General features: G+C 35.7%; 1 protein-coding gene across 1 annotated transcript in view; it reads right to left on the minus strand.

Annotated features, from left to right (window-relative positions):
* Nucleotides 1-7,805: 7,805 nt before the first annotated feature.
* Nucleotides 7,806-24,706, minus strand: part of TPH2 (tryptophan hydroxylase 2) — a 126,253-nt gene continuing 109,352 nt past the window's right edge. The window contains exons 9-11 of the mRNA XM_074267627.1: nucleotides 22,267-22,362; nucleotides 8,586-8,719; nucleotides 7,806-7,981 (exon numbers count right to left, since the gene is read on the minus strand). Of these exons, the coding sequence (XP_074123728.1) occupies nucleotides 7,807-7,981; nucleotides 8,586-8,719; nucleotides 22,267-22,362 (405 nt within the window). The 3' untranslated portion in view covers nucleotide 7,806. The remainder of the gene's footprint in view (nucleotides 7,982-8,585; nucleotides 8,720-22,266; nucleotides 22,363-24,706) is intronic.

Below are 24,706 nucleotides of genomic sequence, written 5' to 3' on the forward strand. Positions count from 1 at the left end.
GAGGTTATGAATCCTAGGGGGAGGCCACTAAGAGACATTCCTCAGCCCCAGTTTCCAGAATTCTCTTTCTACGGAACAGGCGAGTGAGACCCAAATTTTTTAATTCAGTTCAAAATTAGCACAGAGCATTATAAAAGTCAGTTCTGATTGAAAAGATTTTGAGGGGCCCCTGCAGCTGCCTAACTATGCTGCAGCCACCTGTCTGGTAGGGTGAGTATTCCTGTATCTGTAGCAAGTGGCTAAGCTAGACACAGTGCTAAATGCCCTTGCTGACCTCCACGGGACACCATGTGACAGTCCTGGTCTAATCTGGTTCCCTCATAATATGTGTTCCGTGTTCTATCTGTGTGTGATTTATCTGTCTGTTCTGTTGATTGTCGTCTGTGTTCTGGGTGTTCTGTGAGATTTGAATGTCTGTTCTGTTGGTTGTGGTCCTTGCCCTGTATGTCCTGTGTTTGTTTGTCTGTTGGTTAAAAAGCTCTGTTAACAATGTTGCAACTGTGCTTAGTATAAAATTGTTATTTTTAACTTTTAATCTGTTGCACTAATTCATAAGCAAAAGCAACAAGACTTTAAAAAAAAAAAACTGGCAGAAAAGGGTTTTTTCCTGAGAAATCAGGGGATTTTCAAGAGTTTTCAGAGCCTGCTAGAGTACAAAGCAATAAAATTCAAGCTCTGCCTGGACAGATAAGAGAGATGCTAATTGCTGTCAGACCACACTCAAGCAGGAAAAAAAAAAAAAAAAAAAAAACTTTTGTAAAAAGTTTGATTTGAGTTATCTAGCTATTCACTATATTGTGACTCTTAAAAGTTTTCAAGAGAACTGGATAGAAGAATGCAGGTGATTTATGAAGGATTGATTTGTAGGAACAATTAAAGATTTGCAAGGTTTTAGGAAGAGAAAGGTTTTTGACAGCAGAGGATCCTTTGTCTTCAAAGATAAAGATTCAACTCACCCACCCCCACTGCTTCCTGATACTTCAGCCGTGGAGCTGTTGTTAGTTAGGAGAGTTGTTGGAGATTGTTTAAGTATGTAACATGGAAGAAGGAGAAAGTTAGGAAACTGGTAGACTTGGGAAGAAACTTGATATTGGGAGAAAGTAAATAAACTGATGGGCTAAATCTTGAGAAGGATTCCTGTGTAAGAAATTGAATGGGGAACTTGAGGAAATTTTTTTGTCCAGGGATGCAGGAGTGGGGGAAGGGTGACCACATGGAATCCTCTTTTCCCCTCACCCCCCAAGTGTGTTCAAGCTGTTTTTTTGTTTTTTTGTTTTTTTTTAAATCAAGTTACTGCCAGTGCAACAAACTGTGATTTAAAGAGACAGGCTTACTTTTAGGTTAATTGACTGAATATTTGTTTCTTGATACATAATGGTTTTCTTGTTTGAGGAATATGGTCATAAATGTGATCCATACTTTGGTAGGATTATTTCTAAAAGTTTAAAGAACCTTTCAGATTTTCTTATGTGGTATTTGGACATTCTGTATAAATTTTAAATTGATTGGATTGGGTCATGCTGAGGTTATTTAAAGGGCCTCTGAAAGTAATAGTTTTTTTCTTTGTCCTTTTAAAAATGTTTCTATTACAGACAATATGCAATTTGGGATATTTTGTATGTATTGGGCATTTTAAAAGCAAACTGATTTGTATGTATAATGTTCACTTATGAAATATCTACTTGAATATGATAATTGTTTAAGTTGTGAACTTATTAGAACAAATTTCTTACTGTTATCACTATAAGGTTATGATAGATATCTGGTTAGGATTTATCTGAAACTTGATTAATGGAATTTGTTATTGGAGGTAAAATTTTCTTGGGTTTATAGTTAATTAGTTAATGCTTTTGGGGAGTTTTAAAGCTCCACTCTCTGACAGTTAGTGGGGCAATTGATTGGAATAAAACTGGGTTAAAGCTATTTTATTTTGTATGTGCTGAAGGTTGAGTTTTGACTGCTTATGTTATGTTATAATTATGTCCCTGCAATTTTTTTTTCTTCTCCTGTAACTGATGTCTGTGGTCAAAGCAATGATCAATAGAATTGTTAATGCAATTCAATCTGATTATATGTAATCATTGTATCCTAAATGCTTAGGCAAATAAGTATTTAGCCTGGTCACCTGTCTGTTATTGGGTATTTGTGTTTTGTTTTTTTTAAGGCTTCTAACTGATAAGAGGACAATTAACAGTGGTCTGTGAGACCTAACTGCTGTAAAGACTTGAGACTATAGCTGATGCCTGTCCTGTAAAGCAAACTCATTTCTTCACATAGGAAGCTGCTGGCTCTTCACATTTTACAGCAGTCTTATGGACCAGTCTTTTTATCTCAGACTGTTCTAACCTTTATTTGTTAGATTTGTGTCAAATCACGGATATTGACTTGCTTCTGGGACCTTGATCAGCTTTGACTGTCAGCATGGCACATCCATCTTCTGCATGGTCTGAGAACCACCGATCATCTTCTCCAGGACACAGTTTTGACTGAGAAGCTTTGTCCCCTCACACCTGATAGACTGATATGGGGGACTGTGGAAATAGTTGATGACTGACTGTTAAATCTTGACTGTTTTATCTGTTACTGTGTTTGAGATTTGGGATGGGAGTTGTTAAAACAATGTAACTATTGCTGTTATGTTGAGGGATTTTTAGGAAATGCTACTGTGCCAGTCTGTTATGTATAGGGATTTTGATTCACTCTTGGGATTTATATGTGGAATGGTCATTTGACAATTCCTTTCCGTGAGGAAAAAAAAAAGGGGAGGAAGAGATAAAACATTAGGGAAACTGATATGTTTTTCTAAAAATATCTGAAAGAATGGGAACCCCTAGCTCCTATTCACTTTGCCTTAGGCACTTCTACCCCACCCCCTATGTCACTAGTTCAGATGCTTTAGCTTTGGAACCCCTTATTCTGTTAGAATTGCCCTGGCAGACTAAGTTCTTGGGATTTTTTTTTTTTTTTTTTAGAAACAACCAGAAATCACACACCTGTCTTCGGATTGGCAGTCTCTCTGATCTATTTCTCCAGTCCTGTAACCCCAGTTCATTAATTAGTATTTCAGCAATCTCAAAGGACCTTGTGGTTTTATATCAGGCATCTAAAAGTTTGGGGTTTTCTTGCCTTGATGGTCTAACTGTGCATAATCTGCTCTGAAATCTGATCTTTTCTGCAGCCCTGTCTGTTCCTCTGGGCGAGGACAGGTGGAATTACTCCAAGCTTCATTCTTCTCTCCTGGAGAGGATTGCCCCTCTGACTGGGCCTTGAGCCCTGCTGCTGTGTAAGAAGACTTGAGTTAAGTGCACAAATGACTACAGACTGCCTAACTCACAGTGAACTGTCCATCTCAAACTGGATTCTCTGGCTGAGATGGTGCCCCAACAGCACAGGACCTGACATGCTTGCACAAGGGAGCCTTTGTACAGCTGTTAACTCTGGGGTTATCAGGGAGAGATTTGTCCTTGCATTTTTTTTCTAGTTTTATTTTGGTTTATTTGCTTCACATAGGATTCAGAAGAGAGAGTGTGTGGAATGTTGTATCACAGCCCTCTTTAATTGTCCTGACTCAGTTTCCCTAATTGGTTCTGCCTCAGTTTCCTTAACTGTTCTAATTGTTAATGTGAGACTCAAGATAAGGGGGCGTTCAGACTTCCTGGCTCCTATCAGAATGTCCAGTGTCTCCCACCATGCTGTCAGAACCAGATTGATAGTCTGTTCCCATTCTCAATGTTCTGACCCTGCCCCTGTAGCTGAGTCATATATGTCATTGAGAACTCACATTCATCACTGGATACTTTGAAAATAGAGTCCTGCCCAGTCAATCAAACTCTCCAATTAATAGAATGTTGGGAGCTCTCTGACCTCTATCTTGTCTCAGTTTCTCTGGCCTTATGTTTGTTTTCTTAGCTCCCAGGTAGATAAATCAGTGGACTCCCTAAGAGAAGTTGTATTACAGAACCACTGTGGATTAGATTTGCTGCTCATGAAGCAGGGCGAACTGTGTATGGCACTAGGAGAATTTTGTTGCTTCTGCGCAAATCAGTCAGGTGTCATTAGGGAATCGCTCACCTCCTTGCATAAGCAGTTGGACTGGGAGGCCAGTCATAAGGCTTCAATGTCTTGGTATCAATCACTCTATAACTGGTCCCCTTGGCTGACCACTCTCCTTTTAGGATCATATACAGACTCTGAAACTTTTCATCCTCAAGATGACTTATTCCCCATTGGTCTCAGATGAGTCACATTTTATGAACAAAAAAAAGGGGGAGTGAAATAGACAAAAGACTGGCCCCCTCATCCCTGGGTCAAGGGGCCTCAGGCTTTTAGGAAAATGTTGCTTAAACTAAATTTAGGGAAGTGCTTGCTTAGCTATGTTCAGACAGAATGTTTGCGTAACAATGTCAGACATGCTGTAAGCCCCCTATTTTTCCCCTTGTAAGCAGAAAGTTGAGTCACTGTAACCTCAAGGCTGAATAAAGATGCTTATAAGCCTATCTTCTGACTCTCTACTGAGAGTCATCCCAGTGAGTAAATAAACTCTCTCTAAATTATAAACACCTTGGCTGTCCTGAATTTTATTGCTTGGGCTATAGCATAGACAAAGTTGAAAGTGAGGTTTCAAAACTGCTACTCTGAAGGAATTTAATGATTTCTTTGTAATGTTATTTCTTTTACTTCTAGTGATTGTATTATTTCTTTTACTTCTAGTGATAGCATGATATAATGCAAAGTACACTGAACTTAAATTCATGTAAGACTTAGATACAAATCTTACCTCTAATATTGATTATATGTATAACCTATTGTTAAGAATTAACAGTGCTTTGCAAATTTGAAACTTCTATATAAATGCCAGCTTTTGATCTTATTCTCTCTTACCCATCATCTCCCAACTACCAATATATTTCATAATAGAAGCATTTAAAGAGTATGGAAAAACACATATAAAATGAAAAGGGAAGGGGAAAATGAAATCACTCAATTTTTCAATTAGTAAAATTTCATTCACTGATTGATTCAAAGCCTGTGTGCTCAGCTGATGATGAGAGCTACCAAAAATTTCTTATTGATTGTTGATTATACGGTCATAGGTTTAGAACTATGAGAATTATCAGTGATGGGGGGAGGGGCTATCCACCAAAGAATGTGAAGCTTTAGGCCTTAGTTTTGATTTCCTAGAAATCATGTGACCTTAAAATATAACTTTTTGCTTGCTTACCTCATTTCTAATCGGCCCATTATCACCCCATCTTCCATATAAGGGAAAATTAACCACAAGAGCCAATCAAGACAAGAAGTTTTGCATAAGGGGGATTTGGGGGAGGGGTTGGGTAGGGGTTGTTTATTTAACAGGGGTCTTTGTTTCTGAATCCAGCTTTCCTCATTCTGGATTTAGGGAGGGGAGACTGCCCACTTCTCACAAGATTCTAATAAAACCTTTCTTCACTTCGAGAAATCTCCAAGTAGTCAATTTGGGTTGGGATCTCTGTACCCCACACAGTGACATATGTTTAGAGACAGAACTTTAAATATGATCTAGTTTGACCCCCTAATTTTGCAAAGGAGGGTACAATTTAAGAGAGAATAAGTAAAATGTTCATATAGGACAGGGCATTATTGATTCACTACATTTTAAAATTGGATATGTATTTCTTTTTTGGTATAGGCATTGTCACACAGGCACAGCACAGTTGATAATCATCTTCAGAGCCAGAGTGACCCTTCTTTGATATCCAGGCTATGTGACCCTGGACAAGTCCCTTAACCTCTCGGTATTCTAGGCAATTCTGTAAAACTATAAACTGCAGAGAAAGCACCAACCTGCATGGATAGAGTTGGCTCATCTGGAAACTCCCCATATCAATTCAGTCAAGATATTGAAAAGGGAATATCGAAATTAGTATGGCAGAAACTAGGCACTGAACCACACTTAACACCATACACCAAGATAAGGTCAAAATGGGTTCATGACCTAGGCATTAAGAATGAGATTATAAATAAATTAGAAGAGCAAAGGATAGTTTACCTCTCAGACTTGTGGAAAAGGAAGAAATTTATGGCCAAAGAAGAACTAGAGGTCATTATTGATCACAAAATACAAATATTTGATTATATCTAATTTGATATAAAAGATTTTATACAAACAAAACTAATGCAGACAAGATTAGAAGGAAAATAATAAACTGGGGAAACATTTTTACAGTCAAAAGTTCTGATAAAGGCCTCATTTCCAAAACATATAGAGAGAATTGATTCTAATTTATAAGAAATCAGGTCATTCTCCAATTGATAAATGGTCAAAAGATATGAACAGACAATTCTCAGATGAAGAAATTGAAACTTTTTTTAACCATATGAAAACATGCTCCAAGTCATTATTAATCAGAGAAATGCAAATTAAGACAACTCTGAGATACCACTACACACCTGTCAGATTGGATAGAATGACAGCGAAAGATAATGCAGAATGTTGGAGGGGATGTGGGAAAATTGGGACACTGACACATTGTTGGTGGAACTGTGAATACATCCAGCCATTCTGGAGAGCAATTTGGAACTATGCTCAAAGAATTATCAGACTGTGCATACCCTTTGATCCAGCAGTGTTACTACTGGGCTAATATACCAAAGAGATTTTAAAGAAGGGAAAGGTTTCTGTATGTGCAAGAATGTTTGTGGCAGCCCTCTTTGTAGTGGCCAGAAACTGGAAACTGAGTGGATGCCCATCAATTGGAGAATGGCTGAATAAGTTGTGGTATATGAATATTATGGAATATTATTGTTCTGTTAGAAATGACCAATAGGATGATTTCAGAAAGGTCTGGAGAGACTTATATGAACTGATGCTGAGTGAAATGAGCAGGACGAGGAGGTCATTATATACTTCAACAACAATACTATATATGATGATCAATTCTGATGGACGTGGCCCTCTTCAACAATGAGATGAACCAAATCCGTTCCAATAGAGCAGTAATGAACTGAACCATCTACACCCAGTGAAAGAACTCTGGCAGTTGACTATGAACCACTACATAAAATTCCCAATCCCTCTAATTTTGTCTGCCTGTATTTTTGATTTCCTTCACAGGCTAATTGTATACTATTTCAAAATCCAATTCTTTTTGTTCAGCAAAACAAGTGTTTGGACATGTATAGATATATTGTATTTAACTTATACTTTAACCTATTTTTTAAAAATAAATTAAATACATAAAGAATTTTTTAAAAAGAAAGGGGAATATCCAGCTTTACTGTAATTTAAAAGAATAATGAATTCTTTAAAAGATCAGGAAATAAAGCATCATTGAGATGGAGGCAAAGAGACAGTGAGTTCTTGTAATTTTTAATGAGAATAAAAGCAGCAAGATATAGTAGACAGAGCTCTATTTATTAGCTGTATGAGCATGAGAAAATCACTTAACCTCTCCAGGTCTCAAGCAAGTGTCTAAGATCATAATTTGTAGATGTCTTATGATCTGCCTTAGTGGAGGCAATGCCCTTTCCAGGTCATATTTAAATGGATACATATATTTTCAGGATGCAAAAGTATATTAAACCAACTATCTAGACTTTGAATACTTTTAATCTCTTTATGACATATACAATGATTGTCTATTATCATATTCTTCACACAGTAGCATAATTTTATTTGATCTGCAATTGCAATTAAGTAGATATACATGGTTGAGGTAACTAGCCAAGATTTAGCACATAGAGGTTTGCTACGGAAGGAATAGCATAATATGAAGTGAATTCATTTGCTATTGAATGACAGAAAGATGAGGCTGACAAAACCTGGCCTCAAATGCCCAAATATTTGTTCATTTTACTTAAAGCATCACACACTGTATTCAGATCACTTCGGAGGTCCTGGACCACATTCTCAATACTCCTGGTATCCTTCAGTATTTCAACGCTCTGTGTATAAGGATTGAAGTACACAGAGAAGGGGCGAGTTATCGACTTGGCAAAGTCTCTGCAGAATGATCATAATAATAATAAAATGTTAAATAATCAGTTGGCATTGGCAAGAGAGGGAGACAGATACAGAGAGAAAGATAAACAAACAAACAGATACAGACACAGAGACAAAGACAGACACAGAGAAGAGAGAAAAAGAGAGATATGGGGAGAGAAGAACAGAGGGAGAAAGAGAAAGGAAAAGAGAAAAATAGAAGAAAGAGAAAGGAGATTGAGAGAGAATGAGAAGAGAGAAAAGGAAAACAGAAAAAGAGGCGGGAGAGAAGGAAAAAGAGATAGAATAGAGACAAAGAGATAGGGAATGAGGAGGAGAGAGAAAAGAGAAAGAGAAAAGAGAGACAGACACACAGAGGGAGAAAGAGAGGAAGGAAGGAAGGAAAGAAGGAAGGAGAGAGAGACAGAGAGAGAGAGAGAAAGGGAGAGAGAGAGAGAGAGAGAGAGAGAGAGAGAGAGAGAGAGAGAGAGAGAGAGAGAGAGAGAGAGAGAGAGAGAGAGAGAGAGAGAGAGAGAGAGAGAGAGAGAGAGAGAGAGAGAGAGAGAGAGAGAGAGAGAGAGAGAGAGAAATTATCTTCTTTAGATAGGAAAGGAAATATGTTTACCTCATCTTTTCTTTTGCTTCTTCAAAACTTTCAGAAACAAAGTAGGCTTCCTGAAAAGTGGTGATAAGGCATTCCTGCAAGCAAGTTGTCTTTGGGTCAAATGCTTTCACACATGCCTTGTCAGACAGTGCATGCTGCAAAAGATATCCCAACACTTGTTAACTCCATAATGAGACACTGACATCACATGGTTACAACATATTCCAACACAGAAGCATTTTCAACCCCACTCCCTTAGCCTCATTTAGAGTTCCATGAATTATGGAGCTCTCCCATGAATAAGGTAAATTAGAAGTTATCTTTTTTTAAGTCTATTTGATACTGAGGGGAGAAATGGTATTATGGCATTATTTTATTTATGATCAGCAAAATTCATAGTGAAGGACAGTTCAAAGTCATACCCCAACAGGAATGGAATTTTAAATCTAAACTATGAATAGGAACAGCACCACCTAAATATACTCATAAATATATCTTTATAAGCAATGTCCTGAAATTTTATTTAAATGGCAGAAGTAATAATTACCTGAGGAGAGAGATAATTGGGGCTTTGACTGAACTATTTGTGGAAATAATCAGAGGACATTTTTAGGTCAGATAGTGAGCATCATTAGAGTGACTTTAAAAGTGAGTGATTCTGGATCACTAGGCAGTGCTGTGCTCTAGAGCACCAGCCCTGGAGTCAGGAGGACCTAAGTTCAAATCCACTCTTAACCCTGGAAGCCACTTAATCCTGATTGCCTCCAATAAATAAAAATCAAATTTTAAAAGTGAGTGATAATGTATAAAAGACGACTTAGGGGAATGCAAAGGGAAGGAGAGAATTAATTAAAAGGAATGGCAATTTGTACCTGAAGCAAATATTAAGAAGAAGAGAAACAAATGTTATTACTGTCTGAAAAGTCATCAGATCAATTTTACTGATTACATGATTGTACTGAGAACTATAAGGAATGATGAGTGACTGTGGTTTCAAAACAGGCAGAAAGACAGGGAATGTTGGTGGCCTTCCTTCCACCTTCATATTTTCATCTGCTAATTTGATAACATTTATTTGCCTTAATTAAGGATTTTTTTGTTTTGGATGCAGATAACAAACATGACCATTTTTACATAAAAATAACAACACAAATCATAATTGTGTATGTGGATTTTTTTAAGCACTCAATAAATTTAAAACACTGATTTTATTACTGCCCCATTTGGAAGTATCTCTTTCCATACTACCTTTTGTTCTCTTCTGTATAGTTCATAAATATTCCATTAACATTCTTCTTTTTTTCTTTTATTACTCCCACTCTTGGTTCTGATAACTCTTTCTTCCACAAAATAATAACAATAAATCATTTCCCTTGTAACAAATAAGCATAACCAAATATAACATCTATTTATTGGGGATGTTAAAAATGTATGCCTCATGCTTGTTTATCTAATATATAGGGTATAGTTCTTCAAGGTCTAGCTCAGTTGTCCCCTCCTATAATAAGATCTTCTGGGGCAGCTAGGTGTTACAGTAGATAGAGCCCTTAAGTCAGGAGGACCTGAGTTCAAATCTGGCCTCAGACACTTAGCACTTCCTGGCTGTGTGATCATGGGCAAGTCACTTAACCTCAGGAAAAAAAAATTCTTCCCCAAAACTCAATATGCTCTTACACCTGCTATTATTTTGTACAAGTTATTGGTATTCATTTATCCTGTACATCTCTATCTATCCATAATAGGACATAAGATATCCTTAAGATATTTTTCTTGTCTTTGGAGTCTAAACACGTAGCATATACCAGTAAGCAAAGTATGATCTCATTTCAACACTCCAAATTCTCCTCTCATTAGGCTTACATCAAAAATTGAGCATCCTCTATAATTTTCATCTTTATCTTGTAGGATTTAGTGAAGAAATTTCAAAAAAGCTCCCTCCATGCACATTCCTCATGTATTCTCCAGTGAGAAGATTACTTCCTGAAGAAAACTGAGCATTCCGCTGTTAGAAAGTATGTCTGACAATTTTCTGATGACAAAATTAAAGCCATCTATGGTTATATGGAAAAAAATGCTCTAAGTCACTATTGATGAGAGAAATGCAAATTAAAACAGCTCTAAAGTACAACCTCATACATCTAAGATTGGCTAAGATTACAGGAGATAAGAATGGAGGAGATGGGAAAACTGGAACACTAATACATTATTGGCAGAATTGTGGAGAGCAATCTGGAACTATACTCAAAGGGCTTTAACACTGTGCATACTCTTTGATCCAACAATGTCATTACTGGAGCTGTAGTCCAACAAAATCATAAAGGAGGAAAAAGGACCCACATGTGGAAAAATGTTTGTAGCAAGCTCTTTTCATGGTAGCAAAGAATTGGAAGATGAATAGACGCCCATCAATTGGGGAATTGTTGAACAAGTTTTGTTATATGAAGGTAATGGAATATTATTGTTCTATAAAAAAAATATGAACGAGTTAATTTTAGAAAGGCCTGGAAAGATTTACATAAACTAATGCTGAGTGAAACAAGCAGAACCAGAAATATATGGTACACAATAACAGTAAGAATGTGTGATTATCAACTATGAAACACTTGGTGGTCTCAGTGGTTCAGTGATCCAAAGCAATTCCCATAGACTGGACAGAAAATGCCATCTGCACCCATAAAAAGAGCTAAGGAGACTGAATGTAAATCAACACATGCTATGTTCACTTTTTTTTTAATCTCTCCCATGGTTTTTCCCTTTTATTCTAATTTTTCTCTCCCCATGTGATTCATAAGGCAATGTGCATTAAAAAAAATTAATTAAAAAAAGAAAAACAAAATATGCCTGCCTGAGCACTACAGAAATGGTTTTTGAGTCCCCAACACACAGAGAATACCTTGTCTTATTATTTTTCTCTTCTACCAGTTTCATCTGTCTTGATAAATGTATATGTGAAACTGGGACTGCAGAAGAAATCTTCCAGTGAATTCATTCTCTCCTTCCAGAATAGCTTCATTATAAGCAAAAGGTCACTACACCTGCAAATGCATCTGGGCTAAATTCACTGAAGTGCATTGAACATTAGAGATCTTTGGTTCCACATGACTAACAATTCTTTCCACTTAGAAAAATCATCTTAACTTTTTTCTTTTTCTTTTTTTTAATTTCAAAAAGGAGGATTACTGTTGTTCTCATAGAAAGGATGATAAGATCATTTGGGCTTATTTTCTTTTTCAAATTTAAAGGTTATTCTCTTTTTAGTCAAACATTAAGCTTACATGTTATCTATATTATATTTCTCTAATTATATCTATCTGCCTACTCACCTATTCACATGGAAAGACAATACAATGATGAGTTTGGCAACTTCATCACCTCTTCAAATCAATCTGCGGCCACTGTTTTCAACACTTGAGAATTTTTCCAGAGTAATAGCAGAAAAGAACTGTGGCATAGCAGATGGGTTTGAATCTGGATTTTTCAAACCTGAGTTTGCATCCTACCTTCATCACTTACTGTGAGATCAGGAGCAAGTCACTTCCCTTTTCTAACCTCAGTTTTTTTACCTGAAAAATGGAGATGATAATTTGTACTTACTTTGCAGGCTTATTGGATGGTTCAAATGGGATAATATGTATTAAGCCCTTTGAAAACCTCATCATACTATGTAAATGTTTGCTATTAAAAGTAATGGCTGAAATATAGCACTTATATATTTACATTACATATAATTGCAAAGCATTTTCTACATATTACTACTAATAATAGCTAACATATGTTTTAAGATTCTGAAGTGCTTTACATATAAATAAATAAAATATTTATCAAATTCTTACTATGTGGGTCAAGTATTATATATTATTAGCAATATATGTGTCAGACACATGCATTATTCTTATTATCAATATCTAAAATTTATGTAGCCCTTCAATATTTTCAAAAAGCTTTTACATATGTAACTTCTTTATATTCTTCCAACAATTCTATAAAGTGGTGTTATTAATCCCATTTTACAGATGAGGAAACTGAGACTGACAAATAATTTGCCCAGGGTTTTACAGCTAGTAAGTGTCTGAGGCAGGATTCAAACTTTGGTCTTCGTGACTCAAATTCTAGTGCTCTAATCATTACTTTAATCATTAGAACCTAACAGGACTCTTTAGGGTAGCAAATAAAAGTGAGGAGCACCAAAAATACATATTGCCACTCTTCAAAACATCCAAAAGATGCTAATAATCTCACTTACTGTAAAGCTCTCTTCAAATCACCTATAGAATTTTTCTTTTTTTTTTTCTTTTTTGGTAGTAAAATCAATAAAGTTTTTATCATGGAAAAATTCTTACTATGGAAATTCTATAGTAGATATATACCCAACTGATCTCATATCATCTTCTGTCACTGCTAAAGGGGATTTATATGGATCAAGAGTGGCCCAGTAGATTAATTCGACACTCTGCTAAAGCCTGGTATAGCAGGCACCCAGAGGCTAGAGTATAGCACTCAGAGTACTGACCCAAGATTTAAGAAAAATCAGTATTCTTGGAGCATTTTATTTATAACTATAACCATTTTGGCAATAATTGTAATATCATTCAACTAATGTAATACTGGGAGAAGAAAATAAAAAATAGTATTTAGGTCTTTTAAGCCTAAAATATGACAAAGAATGCCTATCATCCAGGCTATTATAGGCAGTTAGATGGACAGTCTAATAGTATATGTATGTGTGTGTATGTTTGTGTACACGTGTGTGTATGTGTGTGTGTGTGTGTGGTGGATATGTATGTGTATGTGTCTTGGACAAACACGGTGGATGCACAGTGATTTAGTCCCAAACTGAATAGGAGGAAGAAAAGTAGGGAGATTGTCTTTGGAAAATTGCATGGTACTTCTAATGACCCCAAGCTTCTAGCTTTAATAGCAATATTCGTCCAGTGATGCCATATGCCTATAAGTCATGGAACACCACAGTCTCCAAAGAATTAAAACTGTAGGTCACCCAAAGGGCAATGGAGAGGTGCATGGCAAGCATGAGCAGGCAGCAGCATATTACTAATGAACAACAGCAAAGGAAAAGTAACATATGGGAAATCACCAGAACAGCATATGACCAGAAAAGTAGGTGTCCCAGTCCTCGAACTATAGTAAAGGATAAGTGATAAAGGGTCCACATACCCTTCTGATCAATGCAATGTCAAAAAATTTTAGGATCAGTGTATATCTAGAATTGAAAGGGTTCTTAGAGGTCATCTAGTCCAGGTATGCCAAATGCATAGTCCAAAGAATACATCAGAACCAAATTCAAAAGTAATTGGGAAATATTAACAAAATTAAAATAGAATACAGATGATATTAACTTGTAGTTTTCTAAATCAATCTGTCAATGGCAGGTATCCTTATATATACTCTTTAGTAGCCCTCATTTATATTTGAGTTTGACTCTAATCTAGTCCAATCCCCTAATATTATAAAGATAAATTTAAAAGATCATGCAGTATGCATCAGAACAGAAAGTTGAACCCAGATTTTGTCACTGTACTGTGCTACCTCCTAAGTTCTAGAGGAAGGTTCCTAGCTTGTTGATTAAACCTCCTATTCAGTATTTTCAGAAGGATATGGATTAACATCATGAAGGATGAGAAGATACAGATAGACTGAGCTCTGAACCTATGGAGGAAGTAGCTACATCATGGGGATCTTTGATCTATCAAAGTTGTGAAAAAATAAAATATAAGCTTTATGGTTCACACTGTAAACAATGAGTAAATTAAATGGCAAATTAAATGACTTGTCCATTGTCAGGTAGCCAGAACCCAGATTCTTCCTGATACCAAGTCCAGTAATTGGTCCACTACATCAAATACTAAGATATTTGTAACTCAACAAAGCAACTAACAGTAAGAAAGATAAAGCACAAACACAAATAACTGTAATACACATCAAAATGTGCTCCTTACGGTGAAGGGGTTCCAGAGACAGATAAGGTTATTGAAATGAAGGGAGATGGTCAATGAGGATTATAACTAAAAATAATAACAATAAGACTGAGGATTAAGATAATGTTGATGAATAGATAGCATTTATATAGAGCTTTAAGTTTCATAAAGTGCTTTACAGAGATGATCCTGACACAACAATCTTAAGAGATAGGTGATATTATTATGTCCATTTTATGAATGAGGAAGCTGAGGTAGACAGGTAGCTTTCAGCTAGCTAGTATCTGAAAAATTGTGGCAACTGGAAATCATAATGATTTTTCTTTGTCTGATGATGAATTTGCCTGAATTATGGCCACCCAGACTCAATAGGATATACCTCAGACAGTTTAGGGAAAAATAATAAAAATGTGCTCTTCCACTACTCCAAGAGGTCCAGACCTTAAAGGAATGCAGGACCTACTTCAATTTGTGTGGCTATTTTTTCCTATGCTTGTGTCTCTGTCAGTGTCTTCTTTAAGAAATCTATCACAAGGATGGCCCTCAATCTTGTCACATATCATACAATACTTACCCCAAATGATTTTTTAATAAATATTGAAGAAAACACTTTCAGGTCCCTAGGGAACCATTTAGTCAATTATTTTCTAATGGTTTATAATAACATTAATATGAAACATCAATAAAACCAGTTAGGCTTACTGCACAACTTATATTAATATTTAAATAATGAATTTCAACACACAATTATATCATAGCTATTCTTGTCACTTTATCTAAGTCTCTATCATGGATTTTTGTTCATTCATTCCCATTTTCTTTCTTTTTCTTTTTTTGTGGTTGTAGTTATCATCTGCTCTACTATTCTGGTTCCGATCTCTTTTTTTCTTCTACATTATGTTATTTCAAAAATGTATTTCCACATTTCTTTGGCCACTTATTCCTCATATTTGTAGATCTTGATCACTTTATCATATTAATGGTTAATTTAACCATTAGTGAGACTTGGCAGTTTTTCCTGTAATTATTATCAATTTGTGTTCCCCTTTTTGAAAACTGTCCTCTTATCCTTTGATGATTTCTCCATTATGGCCTGGGAGTTGCCTTTGTAAATGTTTAACAGCTCCAGTTAGTCAATTAACAAGGTGAAAAACAGGATGCCCACTGGCCTGAAAAAGGTAATAAAACTTCCAACAAAAAGTAGCTAAACCGAGAGAATATAGCTCATTCGCCTCTGAATTGTCAAACACTCTTTAAAGCAGAGAAATATTAGATAACCCAGTTTTTACTTAAATTTCTGAAAGATCTATTCTGGATTAATTTATTCTTTTTGCATTTGCTTTTAGAAAGAATGCAGGGTTAATATTCAGGAGACCTGGATTTCTAGTCCTGGCTTTGGTCCTAATAAGGTGGATGACCTTGAGCAATTCCTTCATCCTTTCTCACTTTAGTTTTCTTATCTGTAAAAGAATGGGATTGGTTGACATGATTTAGAAGGCCTTTTCCAGAGGACTTGCCTCAAAACTCTCTGCCACCTCACAGTCTTAAATGCATAAGACTTTTTCAGCAACACAAACTATTTTCTCCCCAAATTCTAAAAGCATAGAATGTGATAATCACCATTCAAATGAGGATTGGTTAAGACTTAAAAAAAAAAAAAACCTTTAAGATAAAATTATGTTCTTGGCCAAATTTAGAGCTAGGACACACACACACACACACACACACACACACACACACACGCACACACAAGCACATATACACATTTGTACATGTATAGGTATATATGTAGGGGATATGTGTGTATATTTATGTGTTTGTATTATTGTATATGTGTATGCATGTTGTGTGTGTTTTTGTTGTCCAGCTATCTCAGATATATCCATTTCTTTGTAACCCAAATCTCTGTGGCAAAGATCTTAGAGTAATTTGCCATTTCCTTCACCATCCTATTTTACAGATGAGGAAACTGAGTCAAATGGGGTTAAGTGAATTGCCTAACTAGCTAATATCTGAGGCCAGATTTGAAATCAGATCTTCCTGACACCAGAACTGATATTTTATCCACTTCACTACCTAGATGCCCTCTTGTCTATCTGTATAGGTATGTGTGCATATATGTGTGTGTGTGTGTGTGTGTACGTGTGTGTATATATATATATATATATAATATATACACCTACATACCAATATGTCCATATAGGAACATATATGCATATATTTGCACTTAGAACAGTGCCTGGCACATAGTAAGCACTTAATAAATGTTTATTGATATATATATATATATATATGCTTATGAGAAATAAGCCTGTAAACACAAGTTTTCCTATAATAGGAAAAAAATTGGCTAAGTATGTTTTTTAAACCTACCATAAAATATGTTTTCTGCCAACTAAACCTGATATATCATTTCTGTCCCATCACTTATCCATCCCATTCCTTATCCAATTCATTCTACAGAGGAGGAAACTGAGGCAAACAGGGTTGATACAAACTAGCTAACGTGTCTGAGGCCAGATATGAACCCAGGCCTTCCTAACTCTTAAGTTCCACACTCTTATCTATTACTGTGCCTGATTGCCCATATTTTATTAAAAGTCCTAATAAAGACAATAGATAAAAATTATGCAGCAATATTTGTTTTTTAAAAAAACTGAAACCGGGGCAGCCAGGTGGTGCAGTGGATAGAGCACCAGCCCTGAATTCAGGAGGACCTGAGTTCAAATCTGGTCTCAGACACTTAACACTTCCTAGCTGTGTGACCCTGGGCAAGTCACTTAACCCCAGCCTCAGGGGGAAAAAAAAAAAAAATCTGAAACAGAAAAAAGCTGTTAGACTAAAGGAGCCAGATGGGGGAAGGTACCAACTAAACTAGGTGAAGAGAATGAATCAGATAACAATGGAGTTAAGTACAATTCTGAGCAACAGGAGCATTTCCCATCTCCTCCCTCAATTAACCCTTCAGGGGTGGAGCAAGAAGGAGGAGGGGAAGAGGCAGAAATACAAACAGAATCGCCTGTTAAGCAGCCTATGACAAGATTAGAAAAAGCATTGGTTAAAGCACTAAAAGAAGCACTGAGAAACTCTGATAATAAGAGCTTACATATTTTAACATTTAACATTAGTGACCTCTGTGGAAAGATGCTATGCCAAACTTTTTAAAGAATCAGTCTCTGATCTTATGAAGCTTCAGAGTTGGTACTCATCAAGAAAACAGGAGATGACTCATTTTTTTGGATAGAATAACCCTTATAAGGGACTAATGTGTGATTCAGGCAATTATTCAGCAACTGTGACTTTGGCATCTCTTCTATGTAAGTCTATGTAATCTCATCCCAGAAGGGATCTAGCCCCTCAAAGGGTCAGCCAAATAATTCATCTGCTGGGAATTCTGTCTCTAACAAATAACGTAATGGTTAACATAATAAAATAATATAATGATTAACTTCAGGGAGCTGAAGTCAAAAACCAAAAAATGAAATAATATGAGAATTTAGGGAAAGATGAGCTTTCAAACTGGACTTAAAAAATCCATTCCAACTATCCAAATCTTGGGTTTATCTAAGCTTTTTGAAAACTAAAGCCAGGAATGGACTACAAAGAGTATTAGACAGAATTTACAAATAACCCTTTAAATTTTGCAAAAGTGCAAAATTACATACGTAAGTGCATTTTCTACAACTGCTTGTGAGATAGATGCTATTATTATCTCCATTTTACAGATGAGGAAACTGAGCCTGAAAGAGATGTGACCTTGCTCAAGGTAATATTTCAAATATTGCCTGATGCAGAATTTGAATTTCATTCTTCCTAAATCCCACTCCAACACTGCAACCCAATGTTTTGTTTCAATCATTTCAACCATGTCCAACTCATGACCCATTTGGGGTTTTCTTGGCAAATATTATAAAGTAGTGCTGTTTCCTTCCTCAGCTCATTTTACAAATGAAGAAACAGAGCCAGTTAAGTGTCAGAGACCAAATTTGAACTCAGTCCTAACTTCAGCATCCTATCCATTACTCCACCTAGCTACATATATATATATATATATAACTGTCCACCTAATATACATTTCTCATTGTCTTGAAGCCAGGACTGAGCTAGAATACTAGGAAATAAAGATTAGGTTAAGGAGAGTTAGGGATCTGGGTTAGGGCAAGGACAAAGAGGAACTAAAGGAATTGTAGTCTGTATAATTTTTTTTTTAATTTGGATTACCTTTTTTCCACCTATCAGGAATGTGAAGTTCTACAATGTGCAATATTAGATTTTCTGACCACTGGAATTCTCTTCCTGCTCATCTCTACATGTGTTTTTCTTTACTTCTTTAGTACAGTTCAAATTTCATCTTCTGTAAGAGGCCTTATTCAGATTCCCTCACTGCTTTTACCCGCCAAGTTTACTGCCCAATTACCTTATGTGCTGCATATGGCCCACAATACTCCTGAGTGTGCCACAAAGCAGATTAAACTTATTATATAATTGGGAAATATTGAGCAAAATACATAAAAATGCAATAAAATGGAGATGATGTTAACAAATATTTTTGTAAGTCAATATGCAGCTGACCTTATGACCTTTATGTTTCATTTAGTGGTCCCCATTTCTATTTGATTTTGTCATTACAGCTCTAGGAAATTCAGCAATTAATCTACATCTGGCTCATTATTGCTTCTGATATTGTTCTGAATTGTAGAAATGTTCCAAAGTAGTCAATGGGGAGAATAGAAAGTATTTGACATTCTGAGAAAGGAACAATAGATATGTCCCCAAAGTGATGAAAATGAATAATAAGATGTCCAACAGATAATGAGAGGATGCCTAATATTGTAGATAACTGAACTTAGAATTTGGAAGATCCACCAATCTGATCATATGACATCTGTTTTCATTCAACTCCAATGGCTTCTCATCAGTTCCAGGATGAAATATAAATCTCTCCGTTTAACTTTTAAAACATTATATGCCCTGGCCCCACACTATCTTTCCAATTGTACTGGACATTAAATTACATCCCACACTCTCTATAGTCAAACTGGCCTTTTCTTTGCCCCTTATCCATCAATCTTCATGTCTACTTTATCCTTTATTTTTACCTTCTAGAATTTTTTTTCTTCCTTTAAGACCTAACTCGGAAATGATCTTTCTCCCTACTCCACTTCAATTGTTAATGTCCTCTCCCAGACTATCTTATATAACAATTTTGTATATATTTGTATTTGTTAACTTTATATTTATGCTATAGTTATGTTTACATGTGCTTACTGTCTCCTGAATTAAACTGATAAGTACTTGTATCTCCAGCACTCAATAAGTACTTAGGTTGTTGCCTTTCATTCCCAAAAAGGACCAAAATGATATCACTATGTTGTAGTCCAATTATAGGATGTTCGACATGGCTGATCAGACCAACAGGAATTCAGAATGTTCTACCACATGCTGGCCACAAATAGTTTAAAAGGATATAAACACTTATTGAATAACAGATTGGCCTCAGTTCAAATCTTGATACTCATAAGCACAGTGACCCTAGGCAAGTCACTTAATCTCTGTCTACCTCAGTTTCTTCAACTATAAAATGAAAATGATAGTAGCATCTATATCATAGTATTGCTGTGATGTAGCACCTACTATGTGCCAGGAACTGGGCTAAACACTTAATAAATATTATCCCCTTGGAACCTCACAAAAATACTGGGAGGTAGGGCCTAAATCAGATAATATTTGTAAAGAACTTAGCACAGAGCTTGACACATAGTAAGCAATTAATAAATATTCTTTTTCTTTTCCCTCTTTTCACCTTCTTTGCCAATAAATCACAGGTCCATTTATAAAGTGCAATTAGTTTTATATTTTTGTGACAGATAAATAGCATAGTGGAAGACCTGGCTAAACCTCTTGCTGAGCTCCTCCAGAATAAGGACTGTTGTGGGGTTTTGGAGGTTTTTGGGGATTTTTTTTTGTTTTGTTTAATGGGGGGGTTTTGCTTTCTTTGAATCCCAAGCACAGTGCTGGACATATAGTAAACTATAAGAGGTGTTTTTTCTCTCCTCATTAGAAGTGTCTTGTGATGTTGAAAAAAAGCTTGAGACATAATTTCTGGATAATTAGTCATTCTATTAGTAATGCCACCATTAAAAAAAAAAAAAAAAAAAAAAAAGGTCAGTGACATTCTCAAATGCCAAAGGCAATCATGATGATGGGTTTATGGCTTACATTCCCTTAAATGAAGGGTAGTCTAATGATAGCAAACAACTCTGATTGGTTAACAATGAGTCCAATGAAGGGCTAAGAGAATATCCCTATACAGACCCCAGTCTTGAACAATTAAGATAACAAACCTGTATCTCCAACCCAAACTCGTACAAGTTGGGTGGAGTAGCAATAATCAGATGAGGAGAATGTTAATCCTGTTTTCCCGTGGCCCTGCCCTTGATACATTCAACAAGGAAAAAAACTGGGGTCTCCTCAATTTTAATAAAGGCTTATTAATATGAGAGAAATAATCCTTTTTCTCAGTCTGTATTAGTGGTCAAAAGATTGGGTTGTTGTTGTTGGGGGTTGTTTTTTTTTTTTTTTTTTTTTTTTGGCACCTTGGGGTTTTCAAGGTGTAGAGTTTTTAAAAACTTGAAGCCTAAAAATTTGAAAATTTCTAGTAATGTTGGTGCCAGAGACAGCATGGTAGTATAAATAAAGAGTTGACCTCAAAGCCAGGAAACCATATCCTGTCTGTGACACATCCTGGTATTGCCACACTGAAAGGAAATTACAGAGAAGGTGCTGACCTACTTTGGCAGAGGAACAGGTAGGTACCACAGTGGAGAGAGTGACTTGAGTTCACATCTAGTTTCAGATACTTACTAGCTGTGTGAGACCCTGGGCAAGTCATTTAATTCTGCCTCAGTTCCTCTTCTGTAAAATGGCAAACTATTCCAAGCTTTTTTGTTTTTTGCTGAGGCAAGTGACTTGCCCAGGGTCACACAGCTAGAAAGTGTTAAGTGTTTGAGGTCAGATTTGAATTCAGGTCCTCCTGACTTCAGGGCTGGTGCTCTATCCACTGCACCACCTAGCTGCCCTATTCCAGGATCTTTGAAGAAAACCTCAAATAGGCTCACAAAGAATCAAGACACAAATGAGCAACAACAAAAACTTTGGTAGAAGGAACTCCTCACTGGTGCTTATTATTCCAATGAAATCCACATATGTAAATACAAATACTCCTTTATGGGCTGCATTCTCCCCAGTGGAATGTAAGCTCCTTGAGAACAAGAAGTAGTTCATTTTTATCATTGCATCTCCCTTACCTTGTCCAGGGCCTTAAACATACACAGTACTTAATAAATGCTTGCTAAATTTACATGAAATACATTTTAGATGTCCCAAAATATTATGTGTATGTGAATTTAAAAATAACTTTTTTGGGGGAAACTACACTAGACTGTTCCAGTTTTTGTAAACTAGCAAACTAGACTGTTCCAGTTTTCATCTAAAAATTATAAATCAAACATAAACACACATGGTCTTTCTGTTAATTGCTGCCCTTTGTTACTAATCTATTTGTATCACACTATGAAAACCATAAATGCATGCCCCATTTTTTTGAAGTGTAAAAAGTTAAGTCAGCACTCACATTTAAAGTGATAAATCTTTGGTATTAATTATTTAAGAGATATTTAGAAGTATGAATACTCAGGACAAAAAATCAATATTTTCCATGACCTTGAACCAAATTCCTAGGCACGACATTTGCATGCAGCAACACATACCTTTAATTCTCCAATGGAAGAAAGGAGCCCTGCTCCATAGGCTCGAAGCTGCCCTTCTTGTTTGCAAAGTCCAAACTCAATAGTAAAGAAGTAACACTAAAAAAAAAAAAAAAAAAAAAAAAAAATGAAAGAACAAAAATCAATTGAATTTAAATTGAAAATATTTCAATGTAGGAAAATGACATCCAGTAGGCAATGTTACTTGAAAAATTCCATGTTCTTTTAAATCAGTTTGAATGAAAATACCCTTCAAGATTCTAATCTTCTGGTGTCTAACCATTCCCTAAATTTAGGAGTGATTTAGGAGATAAATCCAAAAGGTGCCTCACACCTGGAGCTTTCCTCCAAATAGCATGAAAATTTAGAGGGCACAAATTTTTTTAATAATAATAATAATAATAATTTATTATTGTATTATAGTTATATTTTATATAATTATTTTATTTATTATATTAATAATAATTTAAGAATTATTATGCAGTCTCCAATTTGATTATTTTTATTATGATTTATTTATATTTATATATATTATACTTACAGTTTTTTATATATATTATATTTATAATTTTATTATATTCTGATGACTCTCACTCTTTTATCAGTATAAAAATGTTAAGAATAATTAAATGAACTTGGAATCTACTGAATGCAATACTTGCTCCCTTAACTGTCTACCAGATTTTCTCCCTGGCTCAGACCCAAAAATGCTCCAATTCAAATGCAGCCTCTTCAAAAATGACCTCATGCCATCCCAGGATCTTCCCCGTGACCCAATATTGCAGGATGTCTGAAGTTCCTCAATTACAGTTAATTTGAGGGTTGAGTCAATTTGAAGTGGGTTGTGGTTCCTTTAAGGAAATGTATTTCCTATTGATCTGTGTGTGATCCCTTTCAGATTCTCAGCCCTTTCCTGAGGAAGGCATATCCTCCCTAGATAAGATGTTTCCAGGATGCCAGGGAGTTTGATTCAATTACAAATCCTGGTCAAAAAGCATCCCTTTGAATTCCAATAGGAGATCTGGACTGTCCCAACCCCCACTAAGACACTCAATATAATAGCTTCCATTAACGAAGGTCTTTTGCAGATGGACCTTGGTAGCTCCCTTTATGGCCAGGACCTTCTGTCCACTGAGAACTGCATTCTCAGTGCATAGATTTCCCACTTTAAAGTCAGTCTCTTAGTAAACTGATTTCTATCTAACAATAAACTTTCATTTTACAACTAATATTTCGGGAATGAGTGAATTCTTTCACTCCTAAAACCTGCAGCTGATTTAAATGGGATTCTTAATAACTCTCTTATATCCACTAACCTCTAAACCACCAGGAATCTAGACCACTCAAACAGCATCAAATTCCAATTTGCTCCAAACTGTACTAGGCATCAAAATTACTAACTACTAAAATAAGAATTTTTAGTTCCTTATATCATCAAAGATAATACAGTAGAATATCATTATTTTCTATATTGAACCTCACTCAATGTGGACATATAATTCCTCCTGTAATATAAGAATTACATCCAGACAGAAAAATTGGACATGATTCAATTAGTTCATAAGGTAAGCATTAGTCTTGTCCTCTCAGTAATGGTAGAATAAAAGGTAATGTGGAATTTAGTAAGCAGCCCAAATGAGTTCATAAGATTTGCAAACCCATCTAATATAAGACGGTGATTAAACAATAAGAAAGCAACACCAACTTTGTTTATTTGATGATTAAACATTCTAGATTCAGATTTTTATTTCAACTCATACAGCCAAATAAGAGGGGGGGGGAAAAAGTTGTAATAGGAAAGAGAGAAGAAAAAAAAGAGGAAGAGAAAGAAGAAAATGAAGAAGAGGGAAAAGAGGAAAAGAAAGAAGAGGAGGAAAAAGAAGAGGAAGAGGAGAAAAAGGAAGAGAGATAGAAGATTGGAAGAAGAATGAGAAAGAGGAAAGAAAAATCACAGGTTAACAAACTTATTGTTGAAAAGGATATTAGAGATTATCTATTCTACATTTGCCTTCATTTTAAAGATTAGAAAAATCAAAACACAGAGCTCAAGTGGCTTGCCCAAAACCAAAAGGGTAGTAAATGTTAGAAATAAGATTAGGATCAGTTCCCAGACTGTGCTCTATCCACAGCACTCTTGGAGCACTTAAGCAAGCTCACAGGGACACCACCCCAGGAAAATGCAATGACATCACAACAACTGTTGGACATTGTGGCAACTAGTAGGTTGAAGGTAGCTTACAGTTTCAATATTAAATCATGCTGTATTATATCTTTCAGAGGATGGATTTGGGGTGTTGAGTATGATTTTTTAAAAAGAAAGGCAAGAAAATCATTGTTGAAAAAGAAAATGTGGGTAGCAGAGTCCAATCTGATTTGAAGGTTTGAGAAGTTGTGCATTGCCCAAGAAGTACATGTATCCCATTAGTAAGAAATTATGGTTGGA

This window comes from Sminthopsis crassicaudata, chromosome 5 (assembly GCF_048593235.1).
Source record: "Sminthopsis crassicaudata isolate SCR6 chromosome 5, ASM4859323v1, whole genome shotgun sequence".
NCBI lineage: Eukaryota > Metazoa > Chordata > Mammalia > Dasyuromorphia > Dasyuridae > Sminthopsis > Sminthopsis crassicaudata.